The 24,153-nt window shown below is 44.3% G+C and overlaps 1 protein-coding gene across 3 annotated transcripts in view; it reads left to right on the top strand.

Annotated features, from left to right (window-relative positions):
• The window catches only part of SKI (SKI proto-oncogene), a 307,129-nt gene that overhangs the window by 240,851 nt on the left and 42,125 nt on the right, over nt 1–24,153 (top strand). For 2 of the 3 annotated variants that reach the window (XM_075279625.1, XM_075279627.1), the window contains exon 1: nt 2,982–4,268. In XM_075279625.1, the coding sequence (XP_075135726.1) occupies nt 3,357–4,268 (912 nt within the window). In that variant the 5' untranslated portion in view covers nt 2,982–3,356. Of the gene's footprint in view, nt 1–2,981; nt 4,269–24,153 lie in introns of those variants that run through there. The other variant, XM_075279626.1, reaches the window with a different exon arrangement.

Raw genomic sequence — 24,153 nt, forward strand, 5'->3', positions numbered from 1 at the left:
ATTGTCCAATCATTCCAATTACTTTACATTGGATTTCATTACTTGCTATGAAGTCTGGAGACTAAAATACTGATCTGCAGTTTCTGGCAGTACCAGCAGGGGGCACTATGTGCTGTGATGCATCTAATGGTCATTGATGTCTAGGTTAATCAGTTGTGATGGATAGGAAAATGCTAATTAGTCTTGTACTGAAGGCTTATGCCAAGGTACAGACGACCAAAACAGTTGGGGCAAATACTCTGAGCCAAGAATAGAACTCAAACATTTTGCCCTTTGGGATTTTCTTCTTTTTTAGATTGACAAGTTGAACAAATCCTATATATAGGACCATAAGGACTAAAAGTATTTTGCCCTACCCTAAAAATACATGATCGCTGCCGATGTAGTTGCTTTCATGTAGTATGTTAATAAATATGGAGGTGAATTGCGACTAGCCATATGTGTCCAATGTAGTGTCTGACACACCAGGCACGTAGCAAAATAGGATGTTTGTTCTCTGAATGTTAATGGGTTTTTGGGAGAGTCAAACACGACCCTCTGTTGTTGGAAGTCTCATTTGAATATTGTTGATCAGAAACCAGATGGCGTATCTCACGGCATTATGACCAAACAATATGTAGCGTATGATAAGTGATTGTTCTGAAATAGATTATTCTCCCTGGGAGAATGACGGGAACACAAGTAGATTTCCAGACAGAATCGGAAAAGCACTTGACCTTGATTATAGACTTATTATAGACTACTGATGTTAATACATGCGCAACATGGGCGAAGGGATGCAGACACCAGAGGAACAACGGACCACAGGATGAGGATGTTCCCCCTTACCATCAGCGGTTGTAGCCCATGTCTCAAATTTGTCTGTCTGTGTCCTTGTCATGTAGCATCGCTGTATTAGGCAGCAAAAAGGAGCTGCACGTAAAACCGTGGCGGCAACTCATCGCGGATTTTGTTGCAGGGCTTTTCAGAGAAAGTCCGCAGAGGTTTCTCCTTCCATTATACCTATAGGGAATACGGAATTTCCATAGGTATAGTTGATATGCAGCGATTTCCAAAACTGGAACGGTTTTAGAAATCGCAGCAATGCGTAGATGGGATTCGCTAGTTAGTTTACATCACGTGAGGCCCCGGCCTTAAAAGGGTTTGTCTTGAGATTGATGATGATCAGCAACGGCTGGTGCCAGGCTCTAGTATGGCAAAAATAGTTTGGCCATGCGGGATACTTTCGGCTGGTGGTTGCCACTTTTGGTTAAACGTCAGCCAACTTGCACAAACTCAATGCGGGAAATTTACCAATCCCTCGACGCCAGTTTTCTAGTGCAGAGGGATGATTTTGTGGTAGATATTTGGCACTAGACCCTCTCTCATGCCAAAGTTGTGCCATATCCTGCTCCACACCCTGCCATTGTGTGAATGTGAGGAGGGCCAGGGACCCGACATATTTATTATAACGCATGCCAGTTTTCTGGTGTGAGTTATAATGGAAATCCATGCCAATCCAAGCATGTGGAGAAGGGCATTACACTGAGAGGGATCTATAATACCTGGGCATATTCACAGACATATTTATTTATTTTGTATACTTATATAGCGTCATCATATTCCGTTGCGCTTTACAGATATTGTCAGTCACTGTCCCCTATAGGGCTCACAATCTACATTCCCTATCAGTATGTCTTTGGAGTGTGGGAGAAAACCGGAGTAAAGATACATGCAAACACGTGGAGAACATACAAACTCCATGCAGGACTCCAGTGCTAACCACTGAGTCACTGTGCTGCCCATTGTGTCAGGGCTTCTATAGTGGAGTCATGCAGTGTAGGGTTTTATCATGCGCAAGTTCACCGTGGCACGCATAACACCCGCACATTTTGTCCCTCTTTCATTCCTTTGGAAGATCAGAGGTAAGCAGGAGCATCTAAGCCCTCGTTCACATCAGCGTTTGGATTCTGTCTGTGGAAGTCCGCATGGGGACCCCCCCCAAACAAAATACAAACACAATTGCAAGCGCTGTGCTGTAAAAGCACATGGACCCCATAGACTATAATGGGGTCCGTGTGCTGGCTGCGCGCAGAATCATGCGGACAGGAAAGTAGATGGTGAACTACTTTCCTGTCTGCAAGATCCCTGCGGAGATCTCGCGGCAAGCACACAGACCCCATTATAGTTTATGGGGTCCTTGTGCTTTTACTGCACCAGCGCTTGCACTTGCGTTTGTTATTCCATTCGGGGAATCTTCATGCGGACTCCCCCGGACAGAATTCAAACTCTGATGTGAACGAGGGGTAAGAAAAGCGAGAACAGGGCTCAGAAGAAATTTTGGTCAAAAATCACGTCATTCGACACCAATTGTCCTGAAGCTCTAGCAATGTTTTATTATTTTTCATTATATGTACATTATATACATAGAAACAACAAACAGCGACACTATGTAACTATAAGACCCCGAAACACACACAACAGCCTGGAAATTCCAAAAATATCTTCCAACAAAACAAACAACCTAAATGGAGAAGTCGGAGAATTAGCCACAAGAACAAAACCCTTCCGAGGTCAAAAAGCCACAGATGAGAACCATTACCTGCCTGAACCCATCCCAGCCCCCACTCGCCATCCTCTATTTCACCAGCCCTCCCGCCTCACTCTTTCCTTCCCTCGCTCTCACCACCATAAGATTTACCTTCCCTTTCCACAGACAATTTTTTTTTTCCGTTTTGCAGCAAGAGAAAAAAAAATAAAAAAAAAATCCAGCAGCACAGCAGCAGCAGCAGGGAGGGTGAGAGTGAGTGAGGGAGTGAGTGGGGGGGAGGTTGTTCCTGGAAGAGCCAGCCTGGGGAGTTGGTCACATTCTTGGCTGGGATTCAATGACTGAGGCAGACACCAACAAACAGAGAGAGAGAGAGAGAGAGAGAGAGAGAGAGAGAAAGAAAGGGGGTGGAGAAGGGAGAGGGGAGGGGGGGGGATAGACACACACTGGGGGAGGGAGCTCAGGCACAGACACACACAGGGCATTAGCTAAGCATTCAGGCTGTGTGCATGGACAGGAGCACAGCTCTGCTCCTCCAGGAACTAAATGTAACAACATGAAGACAAACTGAAGACAACTCAACAACTGGAAACTACGTTCTTTTTGGTTTGACCTCAACGTCTTGACTCTTTTTGGTTGGATTTTTTTTCCCCATTTTCTTGGGGGCACATGTAGACAGGACTCTTGGAGAGTTTTGGGGAGCAGACACTACACTGCCTGGAGGACATGGAGCTCTTGTGATTCCCCCCCCTCCTTCTTTTGCATTTTTTTTAAGTTGTAGAGAAGATTGTTTGTTTGTTTGCTTTGATACTTTGTATCCGCTTCTTCAATGATGGAGACTGTGAGCAGGAGCTTCCAGCCTCATCCAGGTCTGCAGAAGACCCTGGAGCAGTTCCACCTGAGCTCCATGAGCTCCTTGGGCGGCCCGGCCGCCTTCTCAGCGCGCTGGGCGCAGGATATGTACCACAAGAAGGAGAACGGGAAAGAGCCGGAGCCCGTCCTGAGCCTACCAGTGCAGCCCCCGCCTGTCATCCCCGGGGGGCCGCTCTTCATCCCGTCCGACCGCTCCACGGAGAGGTGTGAGACTATCCTGGAAGGGGAGACCATCTCGTGTTTTGTAGTCGGAGGGGAGAAGAGGCTGTGTCTCCCTCAGATCCTCAACTCGGTGCTGAGAGACTTCAGTCTGCAGCAGATCAACTCGGTGTGCGACGAGCTGCACGTCTATTGCTCCCGGTGCACGGCCGACCAGCTGGAGATCCTGAAAGTCATGGGCATCCTGCCGTTCTCTGCGCCCTCCTGCGGCCTCATCACCAAAACGGACGCGGAACGGCTGTGCAACGCATTGCTATACGGAGGCAGCTATCCGCCCCGGTGCAACAAGAAGGACGGCGGGAGCCTGGAGCTGGAAGTGACCGAGAAGAGCTTCAGGGTCTACCACGAATGCTTCGGCAAGTGCAAGGGGCTCTTCGTCCCGGAGCTGTACGGGAACCCCAGCGCCCCCTGTATCCAGTGCCTGGACTGCCGCCTGCTCTATGCGCCGCACAAGTTCGTGGTGCATTCGCACAAGGCGCTGGAAAACAGGACGTGCCACTGGGGCTTCGACTCTGCCAACTGGAGGGCATATATCCTCCTGGCACAGGACTACGGCAGCGACGAGGAGCAGGCCCGGCTCGGCCGACTACTGGACGAGATGAAGGACAAATTCGACTACAGCAACAAGTACAAGCGGAAAGCGGCCAGGGTGAGTGTCCTGAAAGTTATATACCATGTCTTATTAACCTTCTAAGACAGTCTGGGAGATGAGGGGTTAAAGGATTTAGCAAGTCTCGAGCTGTCAAAATCAGACTGACCGCACTTTGCGGCTGTCGTTTTATTTTATTATGGCAGCGACGGGGTTAATCATCACCCTTGTCGTAAATTTGATACGTAATGGGTTAAGTAACGTAGACGATAATATAGATGTGGATACTTTGAGTGTTGGTTGGCCTGAATTTGGCAAAAAAAAAGTTACCATTTAATACTATGTAGATGGCGGACAATGGTAGACCGTCCTGGCAAAATAAAGTTAATATTTCATAGTGGCCAATGGTAGACAGTCCTGGATGGTGTTATTATGGCAGCAATGTCTGATCTGTACAGGGTGATGTATGTGCAACTTTTTGTCTGCAATAGGTCTTTGGTCCCTTTTTTACCCCCCTCTTTACGACCGATGGGTTAATGGCAGTTCAAGTTTGTTTGGGGGCAGCGAAGCAGAAGTTATTACCGGCCATAAAGGTGTAATTTGCACTTGTCCAGATTGTGGGTGATCAGGGCGACTTCCTCTCCTGTCCTGGCGCTGTGTTGTTGTAAGGAGATCTGACCTCCGGGTAACCTAATTCTACACTGTTTGTGTCTTACAATTTAAAGGGGATGATCTGTCACCTATTGGTGCGAGGAAGGTGACCAGGTTGTCGCCGGGCAGCGGTGGTCAACAAACAGCCGTCCTCTAGAAGTGGCATTTTAGTGTGACCTGATGGCAACCTTGCTTCGAGTCCTATGTGTTGATGTCATTTGATGATATAAATAATTGGGCAGGATTCTCTGCGGTCACTGCGATGGATTACAGAGCAGCGGATGGAAAGTCTGTGGGTGCTGTTGCAGATGTGGTCACTTTTCTGGACAGGACAGGTGCAGACAAGCCAAGTGTCTGAAGGTGCAGACAGACGGCTCTATATACGCCGCCCTTCCTCTATCATCTACATGGCAGTTTCCTATTCCGGCAATGCTGTGTGTTGATAGCACGGCCATAGAGTAAGATATTACTTTCTATATGTTCCTATCCTTTAATGGCGGCGATCAATTCTTTCTAGGAATGGCAGCCTCTTTCTTTTCTAGCCGTCCGCTGGTGGAGGCACCTGGCACCAGCCTGCTGACGGTCTCCTGCCTTGTGTGTAGGTGGTTGTATACATAACTAGGGCAGCTGAACAAGGAGGGCCTGCCACCCAGACTGACTGTCCAGACACTGGCGGTTTATTTTAGGCGTCTGGACTCAGCCATATGTGGATGCCAGTGTGCGTAAAGCAAGTTGGTAGCTGGCACGCATCCGATTTAGTGGGCAGCACTTAAGGGCCTTGAAAGATGACATACTGTACTCCTTCCAAAGTCCTTTAAGCTCATCCCATATTTTAATCCTTCCTGTGCTTTTTATATATAATTTATCACTACTTTGCGGCACTAATGGCAGAGAGATTTTTCGGAGTCATTATCTGAGCGCTCGGGGTTAACCCCTTCCGAGCCGCAGCTATAAAATATCTCCTTTTATTTGCTGGAAATTCAATTAATACTTGGAAAAAATAAATTATTTTTTTTTTGGAAGAGCAACGGAGCGGGTTGTGGTGCCTTTGTGCTATTGAGCAACTGTACAGTTTTCCATCCCAATCCGATATCGCTATTCATCGGTATAAAACGCGTGTGACGTTCTGGCTGATTATTCTGAGCGGATAATAAAAGTTGCATTTACCAATCTCGACTTGGGAGGCCAATTAAATCACATTATTGCTTAAACCCCCTTTTTTTTTTTTTTTCCCCGTCCCCCCCTCACTTATTATCCGTGAATAGACTCCTTCCCAATTTCCCTAGGAGTTTCTTACAACTGTGTGTCAGAGCCATTGTGGCGATGTTAACATTAATGAGGCACATTATCTGTGATAGTTGGAGGTGGATGCGTTTTTAATGGCTTGTCTATCCCCGGCTAATCATGGATTGAGGTTGGAAGCTTTGAATAGCCTTGTCTGAAAGGATGGGCTTTTTTTTTTTTTTTTTTTTGCGCAACCGGCTCGGGGGGGGGGGGGCATTAACCCATTAGCAGCCACTTCGTCTGGGTGAATATATTTTATTCTATTTTTTTTTTTCTAATTTTTACGCATGTTTAGCCACCTAATGCATCCACACCCAACGCACATCAGCCACCTCCTGACCTCATGAATGGGCCTCCTTAATGTGACTTGTCTATTCCACGCTTGTCAAACCTGCTTTGCCTGCACTTTTCCGCGCTGCTATCTTGTGAATGCAGACTCTGCTGCCACAATAGACTGGCGCTTTTTGGCCGATAGGTCCTTTTTAGATACTTGCGTGCACTGCCTGTCCGCTCTTATGCCTCACACACATAGTGGGGCGCACATATCATAGGATGTGTTGCTAGGTGAGGGGCGTGCGCCAAGAATTTGGTGACCATTGGCGCCCATGTGTGGCATCTCTATGCAGATTAACACAACATGTACCGGTCTGTACATTGTCCAGTGCATTGTGTAGACTGTAAATTACAGCTGGTAATTGCTTCATTATAATATCTATATACAGCCCTTCAATAGGGGAAGAATGTGTATGGGGGAGGGGTATGGCGTCTAATTGACCCTAAGGGCTTATTATTACCTGGCTGCTATGTACTACACTGGTGATACAGTCCAGACTAGAGAAAAAGCTGCAACTTTATGAGTATGTTTTTGGATTACTGCAACTCCCATCGGGCACCCACGGTTATGGGGTTGTAGTTTCCTATCTGGCTTCATCCCCCCCCCCCCCCTTTCCTGTCTGCAGGGTGTCTCTTTAACTTTCTGTTTATCTCAATAGATCTAAATCTCATTTGGCTTTTCTCCCCCTGGGCATCCCCCTCCCCATTATCCATCTCTTCCTCCCACTTCTCCCTTGATCAGGGACTCTCTGCCTGTAAATGGCACTAGTTGCTCCTAGCAAGGCACTCTTGAGATTAAATAAGATGGAAGCACTTACCCAGCCAATGTCTCATGTACTACTAGCGCTGCATGCTCAATAGCCCTTCAGAACTAATATCAGATACAAAGCAGCTGGCCCTACAAATAGGAATGCCACCGAGCTAATGATGGTGCATGTGCATGGCAACAAGCGGGCACCAATGTCATCTGCCAACCGATATCTTATGTGTATGGTCCAATTGGTTAAGATCCTCCTATTCAACACATTGTTGCTTTAACCTGTTCTGGTCCAGTAGACATAGTGTTGGGGGTTGGCTGGCCTCTTCATTGATCCAGTATATAGAGTTGGGTGTAAGGTCACCTCTTCATTGTGTAGGCTGGAAAAAAAAAAAAACAGAAAAGCAGCCACATCCTTTTGTGTGGTGTCTGCTGGAGCATTGAGAAAGGACCCTGATACAGCAGACAGGATATCAAGTGTTAGGAAGTCTGGGTTAAATAGGGCATAGACTACTGAGCCGGGCAGACGAGCGGCCTCCTTGAGTCATCTGCTTAATGGATCTCTGGATTCTTTAGTCCTCATGGAGGCTGTATCTGGGTCAGCTGCCTGGAGATTTGGCAGATCACTTGGAATCTGTAGAATTAATGAGCATTTCTTCTAAAAAGTTCTACTTAGCTGTCCCTGGAAAAGCTGGGTGATCGCCAGTCTGGTGGGCAGTTCCAGCCACCCAGCTTTTTAAGGCTTCTGAATGGCATGGCATCCAATACACTCGAGTAGGATATATTCCGGTTGCTAGAAAGTTGGGTGACTGTTGTACAATGTCATTTTAATGGAAAAATGCTTTTTTTTTTTTTTTTGAAGATTTTTCTGCAGTTTTTTTTTTGAGCCCAAGCCAAGTGTGTCGTAGAAGGAATGGGAATGTAAAGGTGGAAGCACAATCTCCCTTCGACAGTGCAACGCGTGGCCTCAGCCTTATATAGTAATCGGGTATTTGTCAACTATAGGGATTGCTCAATGTAGTGGTGTCTCGAAACTGCAGAAGCCAGACATCCTATTCCTGGGCTGCGGTGGTGGTTGGCGGGTTCCTTGGGCGGCGTTAACAAAGATTTCATCAGAAATGTGCATAAGCAATATCCTAAGAGCTGTCTTGTGCACGGTCTGCACTTTCTGCACAGTGGTAAAACTACATCATAACTTATAGGGTCCGTAATCGCCCCTGTGCAAGCCGCGGCGTTAACCCTTTCAGCCACATCGCAATTGATGTAACACCGTCTGAATATCGATTGCCGTCTGTAGGAGGATATTGAATATGTAAGGGTTGGGTAGACTCACGTTTTTTTTTTTTTTGACACGTACATGCGGCGTTAATCAGATTTATACCATAATATAAAAGTGACTCGAATACAGTGTTTTTTTTTTTTTCATTCTTTAATTATACAGACTGAATATTAAATAAAATCGGAGTTAAATTGAGATCCCGCTGACTACGACAGGAGGGATCATTTTAACAGGCTGCCGAAACCACCAATTACTCCTAATGTGACAGACAGAGGGAACGTTCCAGCTCAAAGGAGTGTTGCGGGCTATTTCATTACATATGCACTCATTGATATGCCAATGGAGGACTCCCTGACAACTAGTAGTATTGGCGATACCCATATAAGTGGCTTCATGTTCTACTCCGAACGCCGCCTGGTTATGCATGTCTTTGTACGTACTGTAAAGATGTAAATACTTCCTCCTAGAGAACTCGAGTATGGAATCCGACCAAGAGAAATCTCTTCTATCCATAGGAACGTCTAGCGGACGTGCCTCTAAGACTATACAGACGTCATTGGACTATTTGCATGTGGGGCCTTGCAAGGGGACTATCCACAGTTCTTAGTAGCAGTCTTCTATGGAAGAAGTAGGGAGAAGCTGATTAAGATCCGGAGACGGGATTACTACTTTCTGTCCTCTCTCCAGTTCTGAGAACCGCCTGATACATTTACATAATTCTATAAGATATTAAAAGCTCTCTTTATAAGATTCAGATCTCTCTAAGCCTTAAAGTCACCGCTGTTCTTCTGGGCTGTGCCATGTCGGACAGAAGTCTATTATACCGGCCCTATAAATGGTTAATGAGGAGAGCACAATGGTTTTAGTGTGTTTTTTTTATTTTTTTTATTTATTAGGTTTAGCTTATGTCGCCTGCAAAGAACGCCAGCAAAAACAATGCCGCCAACCTATCCAGTTCCCCATTCACTTCATCACATGCGGACAAGGTGTATTATTTCTGCCTAATCTTGGGGTTTAACCGGCAGATCAATACAAGCATTAAAAAATCTAAATCCTCCATGAAAACCTAACAAAGATTGGGTAAATATAACTGCCAAGCCTCCTGCACCCATTCTTCCCTCCGCGCACCCGCTCTAAGCCATTCATCCCTTCTATATCTGTGCTGTAGGCTGTTTACATGCCCCCCCCCCCCCCAACACTTTTTTTTTTTTTTTCTTAAGGAGCCAAACAAAAGCCTTGGAGAGTGACTGAAGGAACTTGAATTTCAGGCTGCGGCCATGGCGGATGATTGATTTAATATTAAACAGGTGTGCGGTATGCGCTTACTCTTGTCTGGTCATGACCAACTTGACAGACTAAACAGCGCTGTACCAATGTAACCCTACCTCCTGCCTTGCCAAGTGGGCTCCCGGTCCAGTCTCTAGGGCGGGGAGGAGGAGGACCTGGCAGCAACTCTAAACGAGAAAAAAAAAACTTTGGTCATGAATGTTCCCGCATTCCTAGAAAAGGCCATTTGCTTTGCCAGGAGGGCAAAGTTGAATGCTAAGCAAAGCCTGTAGTGCCTTATCTCTGCCCCAGCCATTTGTGACGCCTCACGTGTCAATGGGACCTCATAGCTGCTATCAAAGCCTCGGGTACAAGTCTCACCCTACAGTGACATATATTTAACAGTGGAAGTAAACTGCGACTGAGCGCCGGGGTCGAAAGGAACACCTCTGTGGCTTAATAGTAATTGAATAGAGGAGTCTAAGAGGAGCAAAAGCAAATCTAGTATTTTCTTATTCTGTGAATGTTCCAGCCATTTGCAATCTCCATATTATTGGTAGGATCTTGGAATCTCTATATAAGTATCCTTATAACTGGTGGGATCTGACCGATCAGAAAGCGGCCAAACCATTATAAGGGGCCCCAGACCCCAGTTTATCAATCCAGCCCTGCAGATATAGATTAGAGTCATCAGCGTGAATTGGCGCCTATTTTGCAGAAAGTTCACCATTTTTGTAACTATGCGGACTAGCTCTTTGGAAAAACAGGAACGTTGCCGTTGCTCCAATACGTTACACCGCAACGCACTCCTTGCTCCAAAGAGATAATCTGAGTATAGAGAAAACTGTAGCGGTCTCTGCAACAGAGGCACCAATTCACAAGGGGTAAAGGGTATTAGGTTAGGGTCAACCGAAACAGTCTGCAGGGCTGGGTTGATATTCTGGGTCTCTGTATTGTTCCCAGTTTCTGGATTTTGCAGTTTGCAGACAAGATTTCCTACAATGAAGGCAGCACGCTTAGCCACCACTGGAGTCCAGGGTTCGAATCCAACCAAGGACAACAGCTGCAAGTAGTTGTGGGTTTCCTCAATACTGATAGGGGAAGGGGGAAAAGTTTTCCTATAATGAATCTAGACAGCAATGCGCATGTGATCCATGGAAAGCATTACGTCTATGACCAACTGACCACCATTGTGTCCTCTATTGTACAGAGTGGTGAACTCCTCCAGACTAGCTTCCTTCAGGGGGTATCTGACTCTCCTTTAAGATATAAGGCTTTGCATTAAAATGCGTCTTTCCCTGTAGTCTATAGTCAGTCTATCCCTTTTGATGAGCAGACCAAATAGTCTAGCCATCGGCCTGATAAATGCGATGCACCAGCCGTAGCGTCCTGGAAGTTGCCCTCCTGTAAATGTAGCAGCCTCACTGCAGTATTGTAACTTTTTTTTATCTCTCCTTGCTGTTCTGCTGCATTGCATCGTGGGATTTCCATTTCTGCTGAATGGGCTGCTTGTCTAAGGGGGAGGAAGTAAGTTCCCTGTAGGATAGCGGCAGTGGGGGGATGTCCTGTTTTATATGCAAAGCAAAGCATTTTCAAAAAAAATAAGAAGGAAAAAAAAAGATGGTAAAGGAGGATCTCCCTGCACAGATCTAATGGTATCTTACACCTAAAGAGCAGCTGCAACCAAGTATCTAGTCTGGGGTTGTTCCGTCAGGGTCTGCCGCGACTCTGCTTCCTATAAGCTAATGATGCATTGTGTTACTGAGCAGAATTTAACAAATAAAGGGGCATTTAACTTCAGTTTAATAGGATACACTCTTGGCTTGCTTGTATTAATGGTGGATCTGCAGGGGTCCTCAAAGAAGCCAGGAGTTAAGAGGTCTTCAGTGCAGACTGATGAAAGGAATTTGGTCAAAAAAAACGGAGGCTCCTTTTCAAAAGGGTCTCTGAAAACATTTGGAAATGTGCAAATTCCCTTTTACTCCCAAACAATTCACAGGACAGGCATTTCATGTGGAACTTTTGAAGTTTAAGACCCCATTTTTTTGCATAATCGGTCTGAATGTCCGATGTTGGGCCCCACTTTATGTCTAATCGCGCCGTGGGCTTTTGTCAGTATTTTGGCCAATTTCTATTAGTGTCGTCTATGGCGGAGACACTTGTGGTGGTGGGGGGGACTCCATGTAAAATCCCTTGTAGCGTACGTCTTCGTTTTCGAAAGGAGAAGAGAAAAAAAAATCTCCCACCTTTTGCGATGTGGCCGTCTCCCCCATTTTAATTATCCATTTTAGGCAGAGTGGTATGCAAATATAGTCAATTAAGTGGGAGGTTTTTAATTAGCAGTTGTAAGTTCATGTGTGAAGTGCCTCGACTTAATCACTTTTCACAGTTTCGTCGTTAATTTGCGAAGTTTTTGGTGTTTCTGAATGTCTAGGAAAGCTGTGAATTTCCTGTTTTGTGTGCAACCCCCACCCCCTCCTTCTCTCTTTCCAGCCCGGTTGGAATGCATAGCGAGTGAAAGTACAAGCCAGATGACCGGTAATGGTTAATACTATCTGATGATGGATTGGTACAGATGCATAAATGCCTCTCCTGTGAGAAGGGCGCCAGCGAACTTTGAGAATGAATCATTGTGCTGGGTTACAATGTCTCCATAGAATTCAAGGTGTTAGCAGACGGGATGAGTGGATGGGCTGTGTCTGTCCATCCCGGGGTAGAAATATTTTATGTGTAGTGTGAGTTTTGTCTAATCTTAAAGAAGAAAAAAAAAAAGACCCCTTACATAATACACCGTCAAGCAGGTTCTCCCGTCTGGATTAGCGCCATTCAAGTGAATGAGCCTGGTATCTCTAGCCCATGAAGAGCCCCAGCAACAGGCTGGTGTTTAGTACGTTTTGAAGTTCAAGTGTTCTTTGTGCGGCCATGGAGTGCAGAATCCGCGAGACAAAGGAGTCTTGGGCGTCCTTTCTGGAATGCTATTTTGTACGTTCTAGAGTGTCCCTTGAAAGGCTTAGTGGAGTGGGGCCTTGCCGCTGGATCATGACCCGCCTGGCAGAGGAGCTCTTACCCCTATGAGAATACATCTTTTGTATAGGTCCAACATATTTTGCTGTATACATAAAGATAACAACCCTTATAGAGGATTGACTAAAACATCTACCAACAATGGATCCAAAAAATGGCGAGAGACTGGAACATACCCATTAGTGACAAATTTTTTTACCACCAGTAGAAATTTGGTTCTTGGATTGGAACAAATAGGTAAAAGTTTGCTGCGTCGTAAATAATGAACACCATTCTGGAACTGAGAATTATAAGACGTTGGTCCAATGGTGGGAAGGACTTTGAGGTTGAAGCCAACCTTTTACTTTTTATGGTTGGTGTTCCAAAGGCAAGTTGGTTGTGTTTGTTGCTTGTAACAAATCGCTTGCAATCTTATTGTTCACAGGTCCTGGATTTACAAGAGGATCCATGGCAGAATCCTGAAGCGGACACTTGGAGTTCTGCCATGGATGTGACACAGATGTCCCAGCAGAGCCACACAGTAGTTAGCTGTGACCTTTACGTGTAGGAGAATGAAAACTTAAGCTACTTTTTTATTTTTTTTCTCCGACCTGTGAATTGGTGAGACCATCCCAAAATTTGATGAGGAATTGGGCACAGATTCTGCACCCCGTTCTTAATGCTAATGGCAACTGTAGCTGGAAAAAGTCCCATGCATGAACAAGGCGACCTATGGGGCTCTTCAGATTGTGCACCCCGTTCTTATTGGTAAGGGCAACTGTAGATGGAAAAAGTCTCATGCATGAACAAGGCGACCTATGGGGCTCTTCATAGATGAGTACATGGTCATGGAGATGCGAATACAACCGTGCTCTCTTGTCAGCGGCTGACGCATAATAAGACATTATGATAGTATTTGACTCCTCGTCTCTGCCACTTCCTGTTTACAAGATCTCTGTTCCAACCTCGCTGCTGGTCCTTCACATTATGACACTTACATACGTGTAACCATTCCCAATGTAAACACGAAGTACAAGAACCCAAGGGCTGAGCCATCCAAGCTAAATATATATTTAAGGGCTCTTAAAGTGGCTGTGAATTACCTATTAGTGTCTACAGCCGAAGCATTCATAATAACCGTGCTACGCTCAATGTGCCTCTGGACGTTTCCTCGCAGCCTGCGTTTTGCGCTAGTTACTATTATGCAGCAACGGGGAGGAATTTTTGTGGCAGAGGTTGACGATATTATGGAGGGGGCAAATATCTTTTTGTATTGATGTCTCTTTTTTTGTTATCTAGGCGTATCTTATTTTATGAGCCTAGGATTTCCTCCAGGCAAATGTTTTTTTATGTATCTGGAAATATCTTGTTTATGACCTTTCCTGCTTTCCATACATGAGCTTTTATGTCTTTGCTTTTTGTGTGTGTGTACAGGGAGCCTCCACAAGTCTGCTTCACTTTGCAGACAAGGGCATTTACTTGAGAAACAGGATCTGTCGTCTTTGCTGTGTCTGGGGAACACTTCCTGGACAGACATCAAATTACACCGCTTGGGTTTTTAATCCAGGTTTTTGTGGCTTTTTTTTTTTCTTCTTCTTCCTTCTGAAGCACAGACGTGATCTTCCTCGGTATTAAAGCATCATTTCTATAAGGCTGAGGCGGAGAAGGCGTTGGTAGACCTGTATGTTCTCTTCGAAGTGTCTACGTATTCTGAGGTCTTATTCTCACGTCTGAGTATCTCTCCTAGGACGGAGATGGTGAATAATTTAACAAGTGCAGGCAGGGTTGTCTAGCGTAGCCACACTTAGAAATTCTCTAGTCAGCAGACAGCTAGTCTGGGCAGGCAGTGAGGACACTTAGTCAATATTCCATCATCATCTTGCTGTTAACCGTTGCGGTGCGAGACGCGTGAAGGCCGGAATGCAGCTGTGGATCCCTTCATCTCTGGTATAATACTTAGTATGTAATTGTAGAACTGAAAAAGGATAGTCGGTGGGTTTAACGATGGTGGAACTGGTTTCATCCCATTGATGGGAAACGTAGCCCGTGACTCTTCGAATGGTCCAAGCGCTCATGGAAAGTTGCGAGTTGTCCAAGCCTTCAGTCCTAGAAAGGAGTTCAGTATATAGTACTATGAACCAGTCTGATACAATAGTCCCCTATAGTTGACCATTTCGCTGCATTAGCCGTCTACAAAAGAACTGTCCTACAGAGCTGCATGTTCTGCGTCCAGCAATGGCCTCCGCCATCCACAGCTATTTTTTTTGTCTTTGGATTTTTTTTTTTTCTTCTATAAACTTGCTAAAAGGCCACTGACACATGGCCTACTTTCAGGCTTGAATAGATCTCAAACATACTCGCCCTGTTTCAGACTTGTCAGCCGCACACAACCATCACCCTCTCTTTAACATCCCAGATGGTAAATAGCAGCAGGAGATAGAAGGGACAGCATTGTCCCTTTTCTTATGCCTAATTTAAGTCCCTCACTGTCTGTCCATCTCTCTTTTCTAGTTCCTATTCTTTTGGCCCTGAGTCTTTCTCTAAATGATCAAATTAGGCCGTCTATTTGGAAGTCTTAGGGGGGTGGGCTGTGTTAAATGAATCTACCACACTCCAGAAAACCTGTATGAAACTTGCATTGTGCCTCCTTTGGCTTATGGCTTTTGGGCACTAATGTAGTTTTAATAGTATCTTACAGCTGTGTAATGCGAATGTGTGTGCATATGCGTGTGTGTGTATGTGATATATATACATATTCATTTTATATTATAATTTTTTTTTTTTTTTTTTTTGGTGCGGGCGCACATTTGTCAACTCGAACCAGATCTTTTTAGAGTATACATTTGGACCTGAACACTTAAATCTTATAGGTGTGTCTATATGTTTCGGTATTGGTTACACGTATGTATGTATACATGTGTGGCTATTTTATTTTTTTGAACTAACACTTGCACCTGCTGCAGAACTTTTATAGCTTTCGAGTAAAACTTAATCTGCCCTAATAAGACTCTGTATTTCTCCTTGAGACATTTGGAGGCTCGTGTTTTGCTTTTGTCTTCTTTTCAGAGCAGGGTCAGGGTTAGATTCTGGTCAGTTTTTTCCTCCCGTGGTCTGAGGCCCCTTATCCCCGCTGCCCTCAGTATGTCCCCCAGGTATTAGGGGACCCTAGTTGTCACAGCATGCTGGATTTATGGTGGGATTTTCGCTACCCTTCCATGACCCGGAGTGATGCCAAACGCTGGTCACTGCTTTTCTTTCCAGCTTTACGCGATTGAATCCGAGTGCTTGGTGAATTGAAAAATAGAATGGATTAATGAATTCCCTGGGTACAAGGGTGACCATCCCTTTTGTCTGCTTTTGTTTTACACTGTTGAATATTAATGACAAGGGGGTGCAAGGCCTGGTTACAAGTCGCTGGTGCTTCAAAAGGTGAAGGGGGAAGGGGCCACTTTTTCACTCCAGTCCTTTTTTTTTTTTTTTTTTTTTGTTTTTCTTTTTGTTTTGCAAATATTGTCATTGACGAAAACCTATGTGGCTGTCAGATTTCATTCTTCTCTGTACATGCGATGACCAGAGCAGATGTTTTTTTTTGTGTTTTTTTTCCAGAATAACCAAGCACTTTTTTGTTTGTTGTTTTTCCTCCCTGATGGTCTGTTGCGTGTTTTTTTTTTTTTTTTTTTTTTTATTTTTATTTTCCTATAAATGCCCTTAGTGCATCTTATCCAGTAGAGACTGGTTAAATGGGGTTGGTGTCTTGCACCTCCCATTTCATCTACATTTCTGAACTCTGTATAATTGAGGTAGCAGAGACTTATATTGACCTGTTAGGGAATACAATTGCCTACTTTGTCTACCGTTGTGTGATGTAGAAACTTGGGTTTTTCGTATGTGTACTCAGTTCCTTCCCTTTGTGAGACTTTTATCTTGCAAAGCTACCGATTAAGCTTCATTTCGGAACTTGGAACTGCCTGGTGTCTATGAATAGAAGCCACTGTTCTTTTGTCAAGGAAGTCCTCCCTTTCCTCCTACTCTCCACTTATACTCGGCAAGCTCATGGGGACTTTTCTGCTGGCTAAGGAGGATTGGAGGACAAAGTGTCAGATCCCATATAAAATGGAACCATCTGTATAGTCTGTCTTATGCCCAATAGATTACCTTTAGTGGTTTGGCCATGGCTTGATGTCTATAAACTCTAATGACGATCTATAGATTTTCTTCTTGGCTTACCACTACGTCAACTTTACTTTTTTTCGCCTTTTCTAAGTCATTGGTATTTTGACCAACTGGATCAGAGGACTACCTTCAGATTTCTCAACAAATCATTTTCTGAGTCAAGTAGCTTCTAGTAATAGCTGAAGGACAATCTCAATAACTTTTGAGCAGAGTGGACAAAACTTGGGAGCTTGTCCTGTATCAAGACGGCATCCTTCTAGCCTCCTACAGGATGTAACCTAAGTATCTAGAAATAACGTGAGAATAGTAAACAGAACTTAACTGCTCCCTTGGTAATCCATCTCTCCTCCCATCTGCTGTGCGACAGAGATCTTAGAGGGTCTTCGTTTGTCAAAGAACTTTTCCATGAAGTCAGCACCAAGTCAGACACATTTGGGTTCTTCCTATGCTCTTCAAAGATGTCTTCCACCCATTGCTATGATAGGTGCTTACACCTCAATTGAAGAACTTTGTGTGCCATATACAGCTATCCGTGACCAAATCACATCATATATGTCAACCCATAGAACTGTTCTTTTTCAGACTACTATTGTTCTTTGAGAGTAGAAATCCTCTTGGGCCCGAATCTTGTGTAGGAAACTCAACATCTGCAACGTCTATAGAGGCAACCCAGTCTAATATTTAGCATGCGGTAAAACCACTTGATATTCCAAGGTCTTACAGAGTTGCTTTAGCTGAGCTGTAGAGCATAATACTCATCTGGCCTGCAAATCCGACATCTGACGGATGTTCTTTGATAACAAGGCAGCTAGCTGTCTCCATACAGTGTCTGCTCTAACTTCCTCTTTTTATTAATATTGCTTGTATCAGCGGTGCCAGCACACTGCTCGCTTTTTGGTATACTGGATTTCTTGTAAATTAAAGGAGGAGGAAAAAAAAAAACCCAAACAGTTTCATAAATAGAGCTTTTTATTCTAGGACCTCAAAGTGGTTTTATTTATTTTTTGACAGGCAGTACTTGGCTGTCTTGGCGAATGTAAAATTAGATAGGGTTGTTTATTTGCTGGTTGTAGACATCTAAAATCCTTTTTACGTTATGCCAGGTTACGTAACGTAATCTTGCATAATGCCGTAAAATGTCTCTACTAATTTCTGTAACTCCTTACCTTGGACTACTACTAGGTACTACTAGCCTATGGGGCTCATCGGCTTGCCCACATGGGAATACTCTTATGTAACCATGGGCTGCATGGAGTTTTCTTACTTGAACTGGTGCAAAAGTTGCCCATAGACCATGTCGTGGAATAGAACCACGTGTATTTTTGCTTATTTTTTTTCCTGATCCATCCGCTATTTTTTTTTTTTCTTTTAATCTCTAGCGTATCTGTCTTCTCTCCACTAGTAAAGCCAAATGCATCAAGTTACGTTGAGTTATTTTTAGACACATCTGTTGTGTTTGTCTTCACTTAACCTAGTCCTATCAAGCAAATATTGCTGTGTTGTAAAGGGAGATTGGACATTCTGTACGGCTGTGAGCTTCCTACGCTGTACGGGTGCTTAGTGTACAGATTAAACTTTAACTACTACCTGCTCTTATCTGTGACCTCAATGGATCTTTGGTCCTCGCCAATGCTTGTATGAAAATTGTTGTTCTGCCGTCTGCGTAGTTGTGTATCTTTAGCAGTCGTGAGCTATGTAAAGCAGGCCAGTGGCTTGTAAGCATTGTCGTTTGGACATAAGGTGGTGAAGCCCATTAAAAAGTTTATTTAAAGTCCAAACTTTATTTACTACCCTCTCCAAAACCAAAAGAGTAGCATTAGGTTATCAGGTTTAGTAGGAACATCTAAGCAAAACCTACGTTGGACACCTATTGAGACAAATGTAGCGAAACGTCTTTGAGACGACTGCCAAAACGTCATGGAAAGCTGGTCTTCTCGAGAGCTGGTCTTCTCGAGAGCTGGTCTTCTCGAGAGCTGGTCTTCTCGAGAGCTGGTCTTCTCGAGAGCTGGTCTTCTCGAGAGCTGGTCTTCTCGAGAGCTGGTCTTCTCGAGAGCTGGTCTTCTCGAGAGCTGGTCTTCTCGAGAGCTGGTCTTCTCGAGAGCTGGTCTTCTCGAGAGCTGGTCTTCGCGAGAGGTGGTCTTCGCGAGAGGTGGTCTTCTCAAAGATGTTTAGTATGGAAACTGATAAAATAGGGTCTGGGTAAGGTTGCATGGCACCATCTCAGCCTGTGTATGTGGGGTTTCAGAACGCCTAGGAAGTGAATACACATTTTTGTCTCGCAACTTTTTTTATTTTCCCGTGAAGCTGTGGACACACCCAGATTTGTGTTGTGACTGTTGTGGTGACATAGGGATTTTTACAGTTTGTTATCTAGATGCTTCCACAGCCGAGGCCTGGATTACTACTATTCTATTAGGGGTGGGGGTGTGATGGGTAGACTTTAGGCAGGGCCGCTGACTGTGAAGTGGTCACTGTTTAGCACACAAAAGAAATAGCTGGGGCACGATCGGGCCAGGTTACAGCTGTTGACTGAGTTGGCTGCGGCCTGCCGAGTTCAGGGGAACTATTGTTTGTTGAGTCTCTTGTGTTGAGTTGGACTTGTGACAGACTGTAGCTGTCTGCACATCACATGAGGCGTAGGGCTTGACCTGCCAACTGTGGGCAGGTCAGCGTGACAGAGCCCACATTACTATCACAAAATCCAATTTCTTCCCAATGGTTGGAATGAAATGAGTTGCAGCCTAGTTGATCTGGAGGAAATGACTTTTTTGCTAGTCATTGCCATCTACCTCGAAGTTATTGAGTTTCTTTCTTCTTCCCTTTACCGTTGTAACTCGTGTCTGAAACTCGTTCGTTGCCACACGCAGTCCTTCCTGAATGTCTCGCCGTCTCTGATCTAATCCTAGCATGTTCTTGTGTGGTTTTTAAAGGTGTCATAAAACACATCCTTGTGTATGAAATAGCAAGCTTATGTTTCATAACACAATAATGTGTGCTCACTATTTATGACACACATTACAAACTCTCCCTGCCCGTCCTTGTTAAATGTCAGACCTAGCTGCCTTGTTAACCGGAGCTTGGTAAATAATGAAAGGTCAGGCTTCTTTATGTATATTAATCCGGTTATTACAACTCTTATGGCAGATTTAGGTGTACATGATGCCAAACGTTTAATAGTTGTGGCTTTGTGTTGGATCCCGCGATGGGCCTACATGTACTGATATTTAGACAGTGTACCCTTAGCCAAAAAATGCTCCAGAGTATGAAAAACCTGGTCATGGGTTCTACCTCCTATTAGTTGACTAGCTTTATGGCAAAATTCTATGCCAAAACTTAACAATTTTGTATCTTCTACCATATCCCCTTTCCATCCAAGGCGCTCCTTTTTATCAAGCAAATTGGGAAAAAATGGTCTAAAACTAGACGTGATACTATATTATGTGGCTGTTTTGAGCCAGAATTCAGTCAACGCCAACACGGACTATGTGCCAAAATGTGGAAAAAGAGCCAAGTTACCACTACATGGTGCCATGTGCAAACCAAGTGGCTTCAAATGGTGCCCAATAAGATACCATAAGTCTCTGGATGCCTTTTACAGTTCTATACAACATCGTATAGCTACAATACAATGGTTAGGGATTTGATATCATTTTTCTGCTGTCTGTCAACTTTCCGGCAAATTTGGATTTGGTCACGTCCCCCTTCTAGCACAATGGTCATAGACGGCTATTTTTACAAAACCTACGCAACTGTCATGTCTTCTCCATCTCCCCGAAGCTTTAGATGATGGTCACAGAATACAAGATCCTGCCTATAGCTGCCTGGAAGTGACTTGCGCTTATAGCCTGGCCTTTCCAAGAGTTCAATTACACTGGAACAAATCGTACAAGACAATGCTCTAGGATCCAGCTGGAGGAGGTTTTAATAGTAATGCAGCATCAGCGAGATGGAAATAGGATTGAAAAAGTGGAAGAAAAAAAAATCTTAAAGGAAAACGAAGCCTCACGAAGTCGCCATCATCGTGTCAGTCAACGGAGAAACTGCTGAAGCTTTGTAGGCATCTAAAGTTGGTCGCCATTTTTGGTCTTTGGTCTGAATATTAATGATAATGTGTCTGCCTATTCTGGATGAAGACTCTGCACCTCCTGGTCTCCACGAAGGAAAACTTCCAGCTGAGAAAATGTGAACCTCAGACGGCAAATGTGCTTGTGGTAAGGAGGGCATGATTAATGACCACTTCATTTTCGGAGACTCCTTAAACTAGACGTGAAGTCAAATCTTTGACCAAAAATCTGTTCAACCATCCATTTTGGTACCGGTTAAGAGATGCCTCTGTTTGAGTAAACCTATCCGATCCTTGGCTTATTCCTTTGAGATTCATCTCCTCCAAAACATGAAAGTTTTCGTCTACCCCCCTCCTAACAGCCGTGTGTCAGATGGTGAACTGTTAATTAAATTACCAACCGCGCATTGCTCAAGGTCCAGGGACGTATTGAGCTATTCTGTCAGCAGACTAGCATCTGGAGGTGAAGGCTTTTAATAGCATGATCTTATTCATCAAGTGTCTCAACAATAACTTTAAATACTTCTTAGAAAAGGTTTCTTCCTCCTTAGTACATGATGTCCTCTCCTTATTTCCAACATTGCATTGTAATGTAAAGTAGCTGCTAACGTCAATCATACAAGGATATGTAAATATCCTTCGAGGCAGTGTTATGGATGCCCTGTCTCCATAGAGTCCTCACGCGCCACCTGTAAGGGTACGTTCATATTGAGGAATGGAAGTTGGTTTTCTGCCTTGGGTTTCTCTCTAAATTCTGGCTTGGTGGAACCATTGGAAGAGCTTTGCCTTTGCTCTTTGGGGTTCTTTTACTCGCCTCAGACACGATGGGGCTAATCGGTGGGGGCTTCTTGACGCACGTTCGGCGGCTGTATATGTCAAGATTGAGACAGAATCCACTTCAATATAGTCTCCATATTTCACGGTTGGTACAGTACCCAAGGGAAGGGGTAGGTTCAGGGGCAATTTTGATTTGACCGAAAAACAGGAACAGAAAAAGCCTCCACTTTCTCTTTACTATCCAAAATGTGAACAGGTTCTAAGGATGGTCTTAGACCTTCAGGTTCTTAAATCCAAATTCTCCGCTATTCCTCCCGCTTCCCGCATTCATATACATACTTGAGCGTGTAGGTGTTCTCAATGGGAAAAGTGGAGTAATCTATTGTCGTGGCTTCTCTCCAGGAGTTGAGGTTCAAGAAACCCAATCCCTCTCTACCCCCTTTTGGAAGTCATAGGTACTGCCGAAATCTGCTTCTTCCCCATGTACAGAAAACAATAGATTTCTCGAATCCTTCTAAATAAGAACAAGCAGATTTGGGATTTAGGATGTTTTTTTTTATAACTTACTTTGTTATAATAAAAGCGGTTTGTTCATTGACGTCCTTTATTTATTCACCTGCGGCTTGTGTACCCAGTTAGATTTTGTGGGGGCGGCTGTGTCGCAGGCTGGCACTCCTTCTGTGCGGCGGCATGACCTTTGGCACAATGAAAAGCCATGTCCGTGCTTTGGTACGCCTCTGACGCCCAGCAGTTTTATAAGTCCTCTGCATCAGCTTATGCAACTGTCTTCTGAGCAGGAAGGGGTCATTTGAGGCAGCTGTCTGAATCTGGCAGCTTTCTCATCTCCTCTCCGAGGCTGTCTGGGAGGATTTGTTCTGTTTCGTTTTCAAGGGGCACATTGAGGCAGTTATGAGGATTAGACTTAAAACAAAAGTTCGTTTCATCGTTCTCTTTTTTTTTTTTTTTTTTCCCCCTCTCTCTTGGCCTTGGCTTGCTGTAAAACATTCCCATTTCAATAGCAAACTGGAACGCTCTGCGTTGCGGGCCACTTATTTTAAAATTTTTTCCTTTATTTTAATTTTTTTTCTTCCTTTGTCTAGATCTGCGTTCATCTCTACGCTCCATTCTTTTAAGCATTGTGGTTCGACGTTACTCTGCAACACGCACTTCGTTGGACGCCCCGTCATGGCTGCCATGTTTGTACCTCCCAAGGTCCCCACCCACCTTACACTATCGACTTCCACACTGGCTGCACCCCAACCCGGTTGCTCCATCATTCAGCACATTATTAAAGCTCTTAGCGTAGAGGCCTCGCGCAGTAGACAGGAAGGTTTTGTGGAGTATAATTAAATCTAAAGCTGCTTTAGGGATTAGCAGGTCCACCCAGGTAACCATCACTTCCTCTGCCACAGGGAAACTTGCACATATTTTGGCAGACTACGACTGCTGTAGTATAAACACAAGGAACGGCCGGAGAGCTTGACATCTGTACCGCCAGACCACTCGAATAACCCGAAAACCCGAACCGCTTGCACCGTCTTGCATTTTGTCCTCTGTAAATACAATAATAATAGACATTTAGCCTTACGGGACCTGCAGCGTTTGATCTAATTTCTTTGTTGCTGTGCTAAGAGCATTGTCGGCCCTTCAGGAATTGCAACCTATGATTATGGTGATTTGCGGAACGGCCTGTCACTTGACAGCCCAGCGGTGCGATTGACTTGTAGGATGCGTGTGTAAGGTGTAACGTCACTTAGTCTAAGCCCAATTCTCACAACGTGATGGGTTTGCTGGACTGGTTTACTCAATATATTGAACACTTGTAGCAAAGAGACTTTTGTGTTCTTTTAATAGGGTCTTCCATCCCGTATAGTCCTATAACTTCCCGCATATAGTCCAGTGACAAGCTGCAATTTTTTGGGAACTTGACAGCAAGTGGTTAATTTCCCTGCAGGAAAGTAAAGCATATAAGCCCAATAAGTTACCATTGTGTAATAGATGGATGTGCTAGGCCCTCAAGAGGAAGCGTTTCCCATGGCCATGCTGCTTCTCCGTCCCATTCAAATAAATGGAGCTGGGCTGCAATACCAAGCACAACCACTATACATTGTATGGAGCTGTGTCTGGTAAGCAGTGAAGAGGTCACATCACAGCACTTCAATCAGCTGTGGGTTCAGGGTGCCAGACCCCTACTGATCTGGTGTGTGTATGTGTGTAATATATATATATATATATATATATATATATATATATATATATATATATATATATATATATATATATATATATATATATATATATATATTCTAAGCACAGGTGATCAATATCACCATCCTGGAAAACCCCTTCGACAAATTGG

This window comes from Leptodactylus fuscus, chromosome 6 (genome assembly GCF_031893055.1).
Source record: "Leptodactylus fuscus isolate aLepFus1 chromosome 6, aLepFus1.hap2, whole genome shotgun sequence".
NCBI classification, from domain to species: domain Eukaryota; kingdom Metazoa; phylum Chordata; class Amphibia; order Anura; family Leptodactylidae; genus Leptodactylus; species Leptodactylus fuscus.